Source organism: Neovison vison, chromosome 13 (genome assembly GCF_020171115.1).
Source record: "Neovison vison isolate M4711 chromosome 13, ASM_NN_V1, whole genome shotgun sequence".
Lineage (NCBI taxonomy): Eukaryota > Metazoa > Chordata > Mammalia > Carnivora > Mustelidae > Neogale > Neogale vison.
The window spans coordinates 10107936-10123770 of record NC_058103.1 but is presented as its reverse complement, the minus strand read 5'-3'; the positions used below and the strand labels follow the sequence as shown (position 1 = coordinate 10123770).

The 15835-nt window shown below is 52.4% G+C and overlaps 1 protein-coding gene and 1 long non-coding RNA gene across 2 annotated transcripts; one reads left to right on the top strand and one right to left on the bottom strand.

The window, feature by feature from the left end:
- Positions 1-1069: 1069 nt before the first annotated feature.
- On the bottom strand, positions 1070-3140 carry GSC (goosecoid homeobox). The gene is made up of 3 exons (XM_044230389.1): positions 2550-3140; positions 1859-2118; positions 1070-1497 (listed from the first exon to the last, which is right to left on the bottom strand). Exons 1-3 carry the CDS (start codon positions 2902-2904, stop codon positions 1342-1344), a joined length of 771 nt encoding a protein of 256 aa, XP_044086324.1. The 5' UTR covers positions 2905-3140; the 3' UTR covers positions 1070-1341.
- Positions 3141-3988: 848 nt separating this feature from the next.
- Positions 3989-5654, top strand: LOC122893410. Its single transcript, XR_006381627.1, has 3 exons — positions 3989-3999; positions 4214-4361; positions 5187-5654. It is a non-coding gene; the product is annotated as an uncharacterized LOC122893410 (long non-coding RNA).
- Positions 5655-15835: the final 10181 nt, after the last annotated feature.

Sequence of the window (15835 nt, the reverse complement as noted above, 5' to 3'; positions counted from 1 at the left end):
GGTGGTGGTGTGCACACACATATCCGCCAACCCCAGCAGCTCTTAGAACCTTAGTTTCCTTATCTGTTAAAAAATGGATTTAGGTAAAATCAATAAAGCTGAATTGTTAAAAAAAAAACCACTCCATGGCCTTTGGTCTGGAGGAACCATACAGGATGCACGTTCTTGTCTGCATCCCTGTCCCAAGCGTCCCAAGCTCTCAGCTGAGCTGGTACCAGCGCCAGGAAGCTTCTCTGCCCCTCCAGTCCTTCACAAGCTGCTGACCAGCCCACCCCCCAGCTGCGCTCTGGGGGTGCTCCTCCTCGAGCCCCATCTAGTGCATAGGAGAGATGGTCAGGGGAGAAAGCCAAAGACATGAGCACTCCCGCCTCCAAGTGTCTTGGTGGCCACCCTACACTCTAATACCAGGTTGGCCAACAGAACTCAGGGTGCAGACCTGGCCACCCCAGGTGCCTGGGCCAAAGGACAATGGGGCCCAGTGCCGAGGTTCCCAGTGGGCCCCAGACCACGGCTTAGAGCTGCGAGACAGGACAGCAGCCAGCAGGGTTGTAGGGCAGTCACGCTGCCCTCCAAGAAGGGCACTGGCAGAGAAGCCAGAAGATCAGGAAAAGATGTGGGGTGAAGAAGCATGCCCACCCACTTAACTCCCCCTAAGAGTCACAGCCTTAGAAGTGGGGATTTCGTGGGAACGCGGATAGGCTGAGCTAGCTCTTGGAGTGGCTCCCAGGATGGCCCAGCTCCCCATAGATCCTGCTTTCCCGCTATGGCTTCCCAGCAGCTGCAAAGGGAACAGGAACCCCATGCAGTCCCCTCTCTTGTGGGCAATGCTACCCACCCACCTCCGCAGCCTGCAAAATCTCCTCTCCAGCTCTTCCAGAAACTTAGAGACAAAGTGGATTGACACCGTTCCTGGAACGAATTCACGCCCAGGATTTTCCTTTTCCTTTTTTCTGATGCAGGTCAGAGCTGCCCCATTTTTCTTTGGAAGCTACAAAACTGAATCGATTTCTTTTTTGGGCCTCAGAAAGCGGTGGGGGAGGTGGGCACGAAATACAGAATGTGGCCCGTCTACATCGCCATCACTTTATTGTATTGTCACCGTTAAGTTAACTATAAATACTACGGTGGGGAGTGAGGCGCCAGCGGTCTAGGACTTCGGGGCGAGCCCCGGCGCGACCCCCGACCCCAGGCGCCGGCCCTCCCAGTTCTGTACACTATTTACAGCTTCTCATTCCTCTTTCTCGACCCCCTCCCGCAAGGCAGCGCGTGTGCAAGAAAGTAGCATCGTCTGTCTGTGCAAGTCCTTCGAGTTAGGCAAACGCCACAGCCGGCCCGCAGCCGTCAGCTGTCCGAGTCCAAATCGCTTTTACCTTCCTCTTCCCTCTTCTCCGGCGACGCCTTAGACGACGTCTTGTTCCACTTCTCGGCGTTTTCCGACTCCTCCGACGAGGACCGCTTCTGCCGCCTCCATTTGGCACGGCGGTTTTTAAACCAGACCTGTTGCGCAACGGAGGACAAAACAAGAGCTTAGATCAAAGGCGCGCTCTCTGCTCCCCGCATCCCCCCCACCCCCCCACCCCGCGGCCCGGGCACCCCTCAGGGCCCTCGGCAGCCTCGAGTGACGCCGGTAGCCTCGAAATCCGGGGATCCCGCGCGCACGCCCACAAAAAGACGGGAGAGTCGCTCTCGCTTCCGCATTTCCGTGCAACTTCCTGGGCCTAAAGCGCCCTCCAGCAGCCTCCGGGCCGCCGCGGGATGTCGGTCAAGTTCAGGGAGACCGGAGCCGAGCCCGGCTGCAAGGCTGAGCTAAGCCGGCGGGGGCCCGAACTCGCCGGGAAGGGCCGGGCGGCGCGCCCACCTCCACTTTCTCCTCGCGGAGGTGCACCTTCCGGGCCAGCTGCTCGCGGGTGCCCACGTCTGGGTACTTGGTCTCCTGGAAGAGGTTCTCCAGCGCTTCCAACTGCTCGTCGGTGAAGATGGTGCGGTGGCGCCGCTTCCGCCGACAGTGCAACTGGTTGAGAAGTTGCAGCTCGGTGCGCGACAGCGTGCCCACGTTCATGTAGGGCAGCATCTGGTGCGGCACCGGGGACACCAGCACCGAGCCGGGGCCCTCGTAGCCTGCGACAGAGAAGGGCGCACGGTCGGCCTTGCCATGGCGCACACCGCCAGCCGGCCTGCCCTGCGCGACCCACTCCCTCTAAAAAAACCTCTGCAACGGGGTGCTGAGAATTGGGGACGCGCGAAAATCGACAACGCAGGGAAATGGGGGAACCGTGCTAGAGCGTCCACCCGCTCACTCCCAAAGCCAGTTAGGGAATCCCGAAAACCCTCGTCTCCCCCACGCAGCCAATAAGTTAGTTTCTTCTAGCTCGCCTCAAATTTGCAGCAAGTGTACAAAAACCCCCGTGCCCGACCGGCCAAAAAAAGAGAGAAGATCGTTAGTGCAAAAAAAGAAATTAGTACAGACTAAGAAAAGCCAGCGCCACCGCCCACCCATGCCCCAGGGACCGAGGACCGCGGCAAGGCGGCCGGCGCGAGCGCGACCCTACCTGGGGGCGTCGGAACGCAGGAGCACTGCTGGGCACCCAGCGGCGGCACGGCCCCGCAGCAGGCCGGGCCCACGGGCGCCGCCTGCACGTGCAGCTGCCCGTAGAAGTAGTTGTTATACCCGAGGCGGGAGCCGCCGACCGCGGCCGGGAGGCCTGCGCCGCCGGGGGCCACGGGGCGCGGATAGAAGGCGCCATAGTCCGAGGAGGCGCCGCCGCCGGCGCCGTAGAGCGAGTCCCCGTGCAGGGCCGGGAAGACGACGGGAGCCGCGGCGCTGGGCGCCACGGGCAGCACCGAGTCCTTGCAGCGCGGCCGGGCGGCCAGGATGTTGTCGATGCTGAACATGCTGGCGGGCATCCCCGAGCCCCGCGCCGGGACCGGGGGGCGGCGGGGAGACGCCGGGGAAAAAGCCTCAAAGCCGGGGGCGGGGGGCGGGGGTCCACGCTCCTCCAGCGGCGGACCAAAACGAAAGAGAGCGCCGGCGAGCGCGCAGCCCCGCGCCCCTCCCCGCCCCCTGCGTCCGCTTTCCCTCCTCCCGCCCTCCCCTCGCTGCAGCGTTCGCCGAGCTCAACCCGCGGGTAGGACGGAGTTTAGACCAGCTGAACCTCTTGTTGGTTTTATACTGAGTCGACGTCATCCTGGATTTAGTTCCTGGTAATATGCAGATGACAAACAGAACCAGATTTGGCCCTTTCTGTTCCTGGGGCGGGGGGGGGGGTAAGAAGGGGGAAGGGGAGAGGTGCCAAGGGGAGGGGGTTGCGGGGGCCAGAAAAGGGATTGTGGATTGCAAATTAATGAAATTAACCTAATCTTTCCCATTCAGCGGCCCCGCCGCGGGCTGGCCGAGTTGGGCGGGCTTCCTAATTGCTCGGGTTAATCTCATTAATTCCATTGTGCGGCACAGTTAACAACTCCCGCCGCCCCACCTCTCCGCCCCCACCCCTTTTTCTCAGATTGGGTCCTATTATTGGGTGCGATTTCCTCTGCAAGAAACTCCAATTCATTGTGGCCAGTTTTACTTTAGGGCTACTTTTTGCCCCATTTCGGAACTTGGTTTGTTTCAGAACATGCAGAGGGGCTGCTACGTCCTTTCTCAAGATTAAAAAGTTCGCTCTTCCTCCGGACCCGCAAGCCCTCACCGCCAAATTTCTCCTCTATTTTTTTTTTTTTTAAATCTCGAGATTCTCTCCCGAGTGGAACTGGTTAACCCCACCCCCAACCCTTTTGTTTTTGCAAAGGCCAAAATTTGTAAAAGCGAAATCGACGAAAGAGGTGCGTTGTGGTTCTTAAAATATGTGTATCTATTTTTTCCGCAGGCACTTTGGGTCTGAAAATTACTTTAGGAATCCGAAGGCCCCTACCCAGCAGAGACCAAATTCAGCCGCTCATTAGACTTCGCCACCCAGAGTAGCACGCTTCAGCGATGCTTCCAGCTGCTGTCCGAGAGTGTCGGTAGGTTTTCCGTTTTTTCTTTTGCTTTTAAAAAATTATTCATGGAAATGGGGTGTCTCCTCCCGCATTCTGGTTTTATTTTCAATCCAAAATCTGAATATGGGGCTTTGGGGATTCCCCACCCCCTTCCCCAACAGTAAGTGGCATTTTCCCCCATCCGTCTCGCGGGCTCCCTGACTGTAACAGGCCCCCTAGCTGTCTTTCTACCCGACAGGCCCCGGCTGGGCTCTCCAGCCCCAGCGGCCTGGCAGAAAGCGGGCTCTGCTCGCGGCAGGCGGCCGCGGCACCGGCTGTCCGCCGGATCTGCTGGAGACGCATCCAGACCACGACGGTGCGCGGGCGACAGAACGCCCTTCGAGAAGGTAGGCGACGGTGCGCGCGGAACGAAAGTAGCCCCCCGAGGTCATTGCGGGCCGGGCGCAAACCCCAGTATTGCAGAGATGGCCTTTCTGGGCCTTTCGCACAGGAACCTCCAGCCATTCCAGGCACAGGGGTAGGGCCAAGCCCCGGCGAAACGGCCCGAGGGCCGGGTTGAGGGGCAGCTCGGGCTTGCCGAAGGAGGGCCGCCTTTAACTCACGCCCATTTCTCCCTGTTGCTCTCTGGCTAATTAACAGGGATCCCCGCAGGGTTGTGTGATGTTGCTACGGCATGGCCACGTCTGTGGGCTGCCTCCTCCCGGGCGGTAGGGCAAAGGGGAAAGGGCACTTGTCAATTGCTGTTCCCGGGTTAGGGGAGCGGAGGCGCGGAGGGTAGGTTCGGCCCCGGCGCAGAACTCCCGCGGTGCGCAAGAGCGGCCGGGAGAAGCCAGGCGGCGGCGCTTCTCCTAGGCCTCCCCTCGTGGACCTCTGCATCCTCAGGCCCACTGGCTTCTTGCTTCTTTGAATGCTGAGCAGACTAAGAGGATGTTGTAGGGGGAGATTAGGGCCAGACCGGGATGGGTCTCAGTTTGGGTCAGCAGCCGTTTCTTTTCTTTCTTTCTTTTTTTTTAATTAACGATAGAAACCACTCCCCAGGGGATGGAGTGTGACCCTCCCCTTCAGAGAGGTCAGATCTACGGAAAGAAGTGCCTCGCTTTCCCTTTGCTACTAACTAGGAATAGAGACCCCCCCTCCCCGGGTGACTTAAAAAATCACCAGTTCCCCGGGAACACATTCCCCGCCAACCTTTTCTGGGTTTGATTCTGCAGGGCAATTGATGGAAGACGACTAGAGGCTGCCACTCCCGTAGTGAGTCTTGGCCACGTTTGTGTTCCCCGCCGGACGCTCTGGGCAGCGCGTGCCTTAGTAGATCTTTTAAGACCTCTGTTGAACCGGGCGGAGGCAGAAGCGCTGCAGAAAACCGAGGCAGATCCCCAGTCCATTTCTGTGAAGTTGCTCAAACTGGCAAGGCGCGGATACACGTCAGCCAGGTTTCTAAAAAGAGCGCTTTCCAGTTTTTAAATAAAGCGACCTCACCACGCACGCGTCAGCCTCCTTCCACTTGGTACACTGTTCTTTTTAATAATCAGATTTAGCAAACCCCTAGATTGTCCCTTGCTTTTCTGCAGTGTGCTCTTGGTACCATCCGATTCCTGGAAGGAAGAGCACTGTACAAGGAGTCTGAGCGTCAGAGCTCTCGTCCCATCGTTGCCACCTTGCAAATTTTGCCCCCTCTAGGTCTCCGGGTTTTTGTATTTTGTTTTTGTTTTGTTTTGTTTTAGCTGATGGAACCAACGCCAGCAATCACTGGGTCCCTTACAACTTTAAGAATTAACGAGGCTGGGTAATTGTCGCCCCTTCCCCTGGGGTACTGAGGGTAGACCTGGGGCATTTTTCTAGTTCTTTTCCCTGGGGCAAAGGAGCTTGCTATCCCCACCCCCTCCGAGGGCAGGGTCTCTATCAGCTGGGTCCAGGATGAGGAAAAGGGAGTCTGAAAGCTCTGTCCTCTTGCAGAAGGGACTTTCTGGGACCACACAGGGAACCAATCGCCACCGTACCCCGGAGATTCGGCTATTCTTTTTCTCAAGGAGCTCCCCGTCCTGCTTGCCCCTCAATCTGCTGGCTGCACGGTGTCCGCGGGGAAGCGGAAGCCCCGGGAAGGCGGTGCGCCTTGCGGTGCCCCGCACTGAGTGCCCTCCACGGCCAAAACCCACAAGTGTCCGCCCGGCACTAAACAAACAATCAGACGGCTTGCGTCGCGAGGCGCAATTGGAATAACAAATGCAACACACGCAAATTGCCCGCCTCCTGTTCCTAAGCGATTGTTTGTCGGCCTGCAGGCTCCGCTCAGCAGGGGAGGACCGGGAGCGTCCGGAGGCGGCCAGCAAGCGCCTTGATCGGACATCCAGTAAACATGCCGCTGATTTTACTTATTATCACCCAAACACGATTTCACACAAAGCAATCACCATGCCAGAAGTCTATGAAAATGTGTTCGTTGAGGAATCAGTCGCCCCGGTAATAGTCCTCATTTTTAATATATTAAAGAACAGATCAGCGGATTGCGAGTGCGTAAGGTATGCGTGCGGTTGGGTATCTGTCAAGGCGCTTTTTTCCCTCCACAATCATCGCTAAATTGACTCGTAGAGCATAGATTAAATTGCCTCTCTGATTTAAAACAGAGTGCCCAAATTTGGAGTGTGCGTCTGGATATCGCCTCGGACCCGAGAGGTTCTCATCTTGGTGGGAACTGTTGCCCACTGTCCTTCTGCACACGCATGCACGCACGGCTGTTCCAAAAATATGCACATGCGGTCCTAACTTCTTGAGGTTTCGGGAACTTTCTTAATTCTTTCGGCCTCTCACTCGATCGCAGCTCATAATCGAATGCCCTTAAGAAGGATTTTTCGCGGCTTGGGCAAAAAGTTGGCTTGTCCTTTTCAAAGGAAGGGTGAATTAGCTGGGGCAGAGGAATGTGGAACAATGAGCAGACCGGGCTGTGGCCGGTGCGCAGCGTGGAGACCCCCATCCACGCCTTCACAACGCAAATCGGCTTTATTGTCTGTAGACGGGCTTAAAAAAAAAAAAAAAATCCAGTGCCTCGAAATCGTGTTCAAGCCCCAGTTCTCGGCCCTGCGCCTTGGAGGACACCTCCCGTAGTCCCTGGGGGTTCCCGTGTGAGGTCGGGTGGGTGGCTGAGGGCCCCAGGGGCAGATCCCACCGCGCCCTAAGAGGCAAGTGCACACAAGGGCTGGATCTCCCGCACGCGTTCAAGAGTGATGTAGGGACGCTTACTAGCTGAGTTTTGCTCCAAGTTTTGCAACATTGCAAATAAGCGCTCTGAGCCCCTGAGGATGAAATAATCAAGGTGTTAGGAAAACTCAGCATAACTTGGGGGGTGGGGTGGGAAGGGTGGGAGGAGGAGGACGAGGGTGTCGAAAAATGACGTCTTCCCAAAACATCAGAAAAAATAGCCCCGGGTTTCTAGGGTTGCAGAAACCCGCTCTCAGCAGAGCTGTTTACCAAAGTTGGTTTCAAAGTGACTTGCACCGTTGCTTTTGCAAATCATAGAATGCAAATGACGATAATTTGTTCTTGGTGGAACTTTCTCTTGAAATGATTAGCGGAGTCAGTCATTTGAAAATGAGAGCGAATGCACAGACGGTTCCCGAAGCCCCTCGCTAACCGATAGCAGCTTCTAAAGTTTTCATTCATGTAAACCTCATTAATGAAGATCTTTTATTTAAACGTCAAGGGGATTTGAAATTTAGAGTAAATTATGAAGCTTGTATGTCTAGCCAAGTCATGGGTCAAATGCATTTGTGAAAAACTGCTAAAAGAGCATATGGTTTTGAATTTTTCTACAATGACTAGTGTTTAAATAAATTGCTTGTACTGCTTAACTTCATGTGTAATTTTGACAGAAATTGGCCTATAGCCTTTTGATATGTAAACATTTCAGCCTTTTATGCGGTATAAAAAAGACACTTGCTTTTTAAGGATCAGCTCAGGCAGTCACCCTGTAATTCTGAAAGCTGGCACCTACCATTACATTCTTGCTAGATTTCAACTTTCCAGTGGCAGCCTCGGGGAGAAAAAAAAAAAAAAAAAGGAAAGAAAGAAAGAAAGAAAGAGGATATTTCAAAAGCAATGTCCATTTGGGATTAAAAGCTACAAATGAGGTGAGAACATGCCACTTACTATCTGAAAGAAATGGATAAACCATAGTTATTAAAGAACATTTTCTGTCATTTTTCTTTAAGCCAGCCCGTCTGAGGGGACACTTAAGCAGGCCTGGGACTGACTGCCGTATCATTAAATGCTTATCGCGGAGCCGAGCACACAAATAGGTGTTAAAAATCTAGGTATCACTCCAGGACGTTACCAGCGAAATGGCTCCCGTGTCACAGAACCCATTAAGATGCAAAAATCACTCGGTCTGGGAAGAGAATCACCCTGGGCTCAGAATCACTGGACACAAAGAGCAGGTCTGAGTCACGCACCGGTCTTCCGCAGCGGGAGGCTATAGCTGGGGATTGCAGAGACCGAAGAGGGCACAGTTTGGAGAGCCCTCTGGGCTGCTGGGCGGTTCTGAAACACACAGATAAATCTACATAAACCCATTTGTTGCTAATATCTCTGTCTCCCATAAACAAGCTTGGGATGTGGATTGGAAGGCAGGTCACCATGAGGGAGGGAGACAAAGCAAGGATCCTGGCCCCTGAAAGGACCAGGTTCCCCCAGTGCTAGACAGGGCCATACCTTGACTTGGTAGGCACCGTGGCCTAGCGGCCACATCGCCTTCCCCTATGTTCTCCCGGTCCTACCCTGTTTATCCTACTTGTCAGCATTGCCCTACACAGACTTTCCCGAGAGACATCTCCCCTCTGTGAAGTTTTGGAGGAACTAAGGGGCGATGGGAAACAACAGAGACATGTTTCTTTGTACACAGTTGAGCCACGGGAGCAAACAGATCTCTGTAGAAGAGAGACTGTCGGGACCCAGCCCTGATGCAGGAAAAAGGCTGGCCAAGAAAGACAGGAGGAGGTGTTTTATTTACATTTCTTACGCATTCCAACCCATCATACTGTGGTCAGCAAACCGGAAAGGAGAGGACATATTTCAGAGCATAAAGAAGGCACCAGACTTTTTTTTGTTTTTCCTGAGCATTCTACATTCCTGTCTAACTTCTTCTGTCCATTTTGAAATGAATAAGGGTAATTTTTCCCCCTGTTAACTGTCATTTCAAAGTTCTTAGAAAAACAATTGATTTGCTAATAAAATATTTCCGTAGCTTTCAGCTGCTTAACTTTTAGGAACTTACCCCAAAAATGTGTTTGTGATCAAAATTAGCTGGGCGAGGGATGTATTTGGGGTAAAAGAGGAACACTTAATACTTAGAAGCTAATTTGAGAGGTTGAGGGCTTTGGGGTTTCTGTGTTTTGTTTTGTTTTGGAGGGAGAGAATCTTACAAAATAAAACTGAAAATTAGAGGAAAAGATAGTCGTGCCTGGGTGGCTGTGTTAGTGTCCAGAAAGGTCAGTGTCAGTGGAGATGTGTGTCGGAGGAAACTTTGCTAGCATGTTCAGGAGGACTTGCTAAAATGGGCATTGGGCAGCACGTCCTCTTAAGATCTGGATGTGAAATGTATAGCAGGGAGCATTGTTGGCTCTTTTTAAACAACAGAGTAAGGAAATTAACAAGCTTATTGCTAGGTGTGTCTTGACCTTCAAAGCTGTCACCCACCAAGGGAGGCCCGGATTTGCCCCAGCATCACTGGTAGTGGTGTTTTTGTTTTTGTTTTTGTTTTTGTTTTTAAGATTTTATTTATTTATTTGACAGACAGAGATCACAAGTAGGCAGAGAGGCAGACAGAGAGGAGGAAGCAGGCTCCCTGCTGAGCAGAGAGCCCAATGCGGGGGCTCTATCCCAGGACCCTGGGATCATGACCTGAGCCAAAGGCAGAGGCTTTAACCCACTGAGCCACCCAGGTGCCCTGGCAGTGGTGGTTTTAAATAGCTTTCTGAACTCCAGAAAGGGCCCTCACTTGGGCCCATTCATTCCTGTCTGCCTTTTAAAGAAGCAGTCAGACTCCCTTGTCCATTGGTGATAACGCAGAAATTAAGGCTTCTAAAGCCTAAGGAGTCAGAGTCACAGGAAGTGGGGGGAAGAAAGCTACTTTCAGAGGTCACAGGTCATGTCACCTGCTCAGTCCCACCATCCAGAGGGTCTGATGCTATTGTTCAACCTTGACTTGGCTTTGCCACGGGCAGAAGAGGCTGATAATTCCCATGACGTCTCCGTCCCCGAGGGGAAAAAGGAGGAGAGTTCTCAGAAACAACCTCAGCTTTCCATTTGCTTGATTTGTGTTGGGGCTTTTATTATCTTTTCATAGTCAGGAGATCAGGAATTGGGGATTATACTGTCCTTCTCTCTTTCTCTCTCTCTAACACACACACACACACGCCCTCCTCCAGCCCCCTATGCCTTCATTTTGCACACTTGTCATTTCTGGGCCAGTGAACCCCAATACCAGCTCCTTGGTCCCCTCCTTTCTGGAGCTTGTGTTTATTTTCTTGTTTTGAGTATCTGCCTGCAGCCAGGGACAAAAAATGAGTGACGCTGGGTCTCAAGGTGGATTTGCTTTCACTTAGCAGTAAAATTCTTTCTGCAGACCAGAAGGTCTTGGATTTAAAATCACAAGAGTCCATCTCCCCTGTCACTGGGTTGTTTGTAATTTATGGATAATGGGGAAAAGTAGTCTGTTTGTAGAAATGATAGCTTGGGGAATTGAGTGTATGAGCCAAACGCAGGGCAGTTGAACTGAAAAGAACCCCTCTTGTCTACATGATATTTCGCAGGTTTTTTTAACAGGTCCCCGAAGAACTTCTCATCCCCCTCTCAGAAGGTTTGTAGATAGAGTCGTCTTCAGCTCTGCCTGGTAGGTCAGTACAAAATTTGCAAGCAAAATGCTGACGTCAACAAATGCGTTCAGTGCCCAGCTAATGACGATGCTTTCTCTGAAACTCTAGGATTCTGGAATTATTTGGATCTTAAAGGATGTCTAGTTGACTTTAAGATGGGAACAGAGGCGGGTGTCTGGGTGGCTCAGTGGGTTAAGCCTCTCTGCCTCTAGCTCAGGTCATGATCTCAAGGTCCTGGGATGGAGCCCCGCATCGGGCTCTCTGCTCGGTGGGGAGATTGCCTCCCCCAGCCCCCGGCCCACTCTCTGTCTGCCTCTCTGCCTGCGTGTGATCTCTGTCTGTCAAATAAATAAATAAAATCCTTTTTAAAAAAAGATGGGAACAGAGGTTTTTCATAATGCTGTCCACCTTCTGATTGACGCTCTGGCCATTCTCCCTCCCCCCACCCCCGAACAAACCCTCAGAAAGTGGCTTTCCAAGTTCAACTAGGTGATGGAGTGAATGTTTCACTTGAAATAATTTTTGCAATAACTTGTGCACCATTTGCGTCCTTGGGGAAGAGAGCAGCAGTGCAGTGGGCTGCTTTCAGAGCTGTGTGCTGGCGAGGGACCGAGGATATAGAATACGTGTGACGAATGCACGCCACTCCATATTTCAGGGAAATGCTTTATTGAATATTTCTCGCTTGGAAAGCCGGAGTCGCTGTGAAATCTCGCTCCTTGGATCTCTGTCGGGGCTGACCTCCTCTCCCAGTCTAGGAACAAATTGCCTTTTTATGGGTTCCTGTTCTAAATGGGAACAAACATCTGCATCCCGGGGCGGAAGGCGGTGGAAACTAGTGTTGAGGACCAGCCACGACTATGTCTAATTAGGACAAACCACCCGTTTGGTTGTTCTAGAAAATACAGCTCTGGGCTACTTGTTCTCTGTACCTTCTCTGGCATTCTTCTCCCTGCCTACGTGGCCTGCCCCTCCTGGCTCTGCGTGGCCACACTGGTGTCCCTGTCCAGCTGTGTGGACATGACCTCAGCCTCTCTGAAGGCCTGGAGGTAATTGTTGGGGCCTTCCTGGGCTGCAGGAAGAGGCCTCCTAGAGCTGGAGGGGTCGGGACTGGGACACCAAGGCAGACCCCGCCTTGATTTTGCTCCACGTGTCCCACCAGCTGACCACGGACCCTGGCCCAGGGAGTGTGCCAAATCCCTTGTTTAAGGAGAGAAGACATTTTTACCCCTTCCCCCACACCACCTCCTTGCTTCTACATCCCCTCAAATTCCAGGCTAAAACCATTAGCAGGAGAGTGTTAATAAACCCCAGCGGGTGCTCTCCTGAAACAGATAAAAGGGCAGGAGAGGGAGAAGGTCTGTCCATCCATCTGCCCAGATGCTCGCTGGGGTCATCGTGTGGCTAATGTGTGCACGGGGAGTTCCGGGGCGTGCAAGGGAACCTTGTGTCTCTTCCAGCCACACCTGTGTGCACATGGAGGCCGACTGTCACCTTTGAACCAGAGGACTGACATGTCTGGGTGGAGTGTCCCATTGTCCTCTGGGAGGGTCTTGAGTGAAGAAAGCATGAAGACTCCCCAACCGGCCTGGGTTATTATCTCCATTGGAGCCTTCCTTTTCCCATCTCTGAAATGGGCAAGCAGTCAGGAAACAAGCTGCAAACCTCCTCCCAGCTCAGACAGCTGCTGCTGTTCAACCTGAATCTGAGTCTGGTTGGGTTCGGGGAGGACACATCCCCACTTCCCAGTGGTACAGCCTAGGGGGCCAGAAGGTGTCAGAATCTAGTTCAAGGCCACACGGAGATGTGAGGGCAGAGCTGCCTGGACGAAGCTGGCCCTCCCTGATGCTTTCCTTCTGCACTTGAGTGGTTGAAAACACTGCCTCTTAGAGACACCCACAGTGACAGGTACTGCTGGTGGGGACCCCCCACCTTTGAGAGGCCTCTTTGAAATCCATGCTTTTTTTTTTTTTTAAGAGATTTTTATTTATTATTTGACAGAGATCACAAGTAGGCAGAGAGGCAGGCAGAGAGAGAGAGAGAGGGAAGCAGGCTCCCTGCTGAGCAGGGAACCTGATGCGGGGCTCGATCCCAGGATCCTGGGATCATGACCTGAGCTGAAGGCAGAGGCTTAACCCACTGAGCCACCCAGGCGCCCCTAAAATCCATGCTTACCACTCCCTGCCCCTCCATACCGACAAAGCAAGTCAAGGAGAAACTCCCACAGTGAAGCTCTAGGTTCATCTCATGAAAGAATCATGTTGAACGCTGGCAAAGGTCAACTCTGTCTGGTTCCAAGGGCGGCTTCCCCCTGTGGGTGGTGTGGTGGCTGAAAGTCCAGGCTTCCTGCTCTGACATTTGCACACTGTGTGAGCTGGAGCAAACCCCATCCCCTCTCTGAGTCTCGGTCTTGGACTCTGTAAAGTGGGGATGGTAGGATCCCATGATCAAGGCAAGCGAGCGTGTGTACCCATCGAACAGCGGTAGCCATGGTTACAGTGGAAAGTCCTTCCCCCGTGAAGGAATAGTTACCATTAAGATTCCCCAGCTCCTGTGTACAGTTTAAGGAAGGTATTCATCAAGGGACAGAGAAGCATAACCAGCTGGAGCCTGGTAGACAGAGGCCTGGGATTTTGCTCGCTGCAAAACAAAAGCTTCAAATCCTGTCCTGGGGGAATTCCCAAGGAAAATGGGGAATCACTCAGGAATTGCAATTCTCTACCACATCATCAGATTCTAGCTTAAAGAACCTGGGAGCCACAGGGCAGGGATGAGTAACTCGGCTTGCCCAATGAAGAGCTCCGAGGGTCAGAGCTGTCTAAGGACTTTGCTCCTCTTGGACTTTGCTCCTGGTCTCAGAGGGCAGGTCTGAAGCACCGAGGTCATGCCTGGCTTGACTTCCTGGTAGCCTGGGGCTCCTTCCGCTAGACCCCTCCTCGTGCAGCCTAGCCCTCCGCTTCTTCAAACAACCAGCTCCTCCAGCTCTGCTTTGGAGAAATCAGGGTGGCGTCCAACTGTGGGGAGTCTGAGAGGCTGGGGGGCCACTTGCTGGGAGGGTGGGGTCCTCGGAAAAGCTGTGCACACACCTCCCGGGGAGGTATCTGCCTCCCAAGGAGGCCGGCGTGGAAGGGGCTGTTTTAAAGTCTGAGTTCACAAGTAACCCCAGGTCCTACCCCTCTTCCTCCTCCTCCCCACCTCTTCTTCCTCCCCCCCCCGCACCCTGCCCCAAACCTGTTTGGGTGTGACGTACATTATTCATACACTAACCTACTGAGATTAAGATTTAAGACCCCCTGAGTAAATCCATGCTAGTGATTCCCTCCACGTGCACTGCACACAGGTCTGCAGAAGGCTGTTCATGAAGGATGATGAAATTCGTCAGGGGCAACCTAAATGTTCGTGGGTAGGGTCCTCATTAAATAAACCAGTGCGTAGGCGTACTAAGTAACCACGTGGCCATGGAGGAGAATAAGGCCATAATATTATATGTAGTAATATGGAACGATCTCCAGGATGTCTTGTGGAATAATGAAGACAAGTTCTAGAACTCTAATATTACAACTCTGTGTGTGTGTGTGTGTGTGTGTGTGCGTGCACGCATACAAAACCCAGCAACACTGACTGTGGGCTCCTATGAGTGAATATTTGGGAAGCAGTTAGAATAATGCACGAAACACAGTAAGTGCTGTATGGTGTGTGAGAAATAAATCTAAACACAAAAGAGAAAGATCTGGAAGGTCCACCACTGAATTAACAGGACCAGTCACCTCTTTGTAGGAAGGCCTGGCATTGGAGTAGATGCTTAAAGGGGACTGGAGCCTTATTGTTAAGGTTTTGCTTTTGTACAAAGACACGGCGTCCGTTTTTTACTTGTGAAATTAAAACTAAACATGAATCCAAACCCAGTATTAACAAAATCTGAAACTCCTTTCCTCCTCTGCACAGGCAGTGTTCCAAGGAAACAGCACCAAGGTCAAACAAATAAGGGGATAAGCAACACCACACCCCCTCATTTCCTCAACTAACACCTCATCACAGGCAAACAGCGTCCTTGGAAATGAGTCTCCCTCGCTAATGACTTGCTCCCCTGGGTTCCTGGACCATGGCTGGGGGCGTGAACAGGAGGGGAGTCCTAAAGAGACACGTTATAGTTTTAAAGTCTTAAGACTGGATTCTAGTCCCCAGACTTGCCCATCATGTGTGTAAGTCATTTCTCCTCACTCTGCGACAGGGACCCCAGTCTTTGCCATAGGCACCCCTTAATTCCCGAGAAACAAGGGAGGCAAGGGAGCATCCTTAAAATTATAATCCTCTTTATCCCTCAGCGCCTATCAGTGCCTGGCCCATTGTAGGCACTCAGTGGATGTTTGCAAGACAGAGCTGAAAACCGTTTGTAAGGAATTAAAATAATAACAAAGGAATTGCTTTTTTATAGCATGAAATTAATATTTTGATCTTTTGAGTTCATGTTCATGTTCACAGTGCACTCCTTCAGCAGCTGTTTATTGATTGCTTTCTGTGTGCGGGCCACTGGGCTACGTGCTGGGGAAGAAAGACGAACACGAAAAAGTCCCTGACCTCATGGTAAGTCCCTTAGACTCAAAGAAATTGCCATGGCCAAGGAGAAATAAAGCAGGTGATCTTAGCTGTGGGGGCGCAGTGAACAGGGCAGGAAATTATTGTCACAGGTCAGTGTGTTACAACAGAGCACAAATGTCTGAGTTACACGGAGTCCCAGAGACTTGTAACTCAAGTGGAGATGCCAAGTTTGATTTTGATGGGTCTGTATCCACAGTTCCTGCTCGGGCTTTTTGTAATGAACCCGCCTGATCGTCCGCAGACAATCGGAGAATGTTAACTATCGTGATGTCATGATACTTTGGACCAAGCACCATACTCAGACCTGAGCTCAAATCCCACTTTCACCAACTCCTAGCCCAGTCACAAGGGGGCCGGAGCAGGCTGTCAACGTGTCAGAACCTCAGGACTCATCC

Coding starts and splice junctions, on each gene's coding strand:
- GSC (XM_044230389.1), bottom strand. CDS start 2,904: ATGCCCGCCAGCATGTTCAGCATCGACAACATCCTGGCCGCCCGGCCG. Junction 2,119..2,549: donor CTGCGTTCCGACGCCCCCAG/GTAGGGTCGCGC, acceptor TCTCTGTCGCAG/GCTACGAGGGCCCCGGCTCG. Junction 1,498..1,858: donor TCCGCGAGGAGAAAGTGGAG/GTGGGCGCGCCG, acceptor GTTGCGCAACAG/GTCTGGTTTAAAAACCGCCG.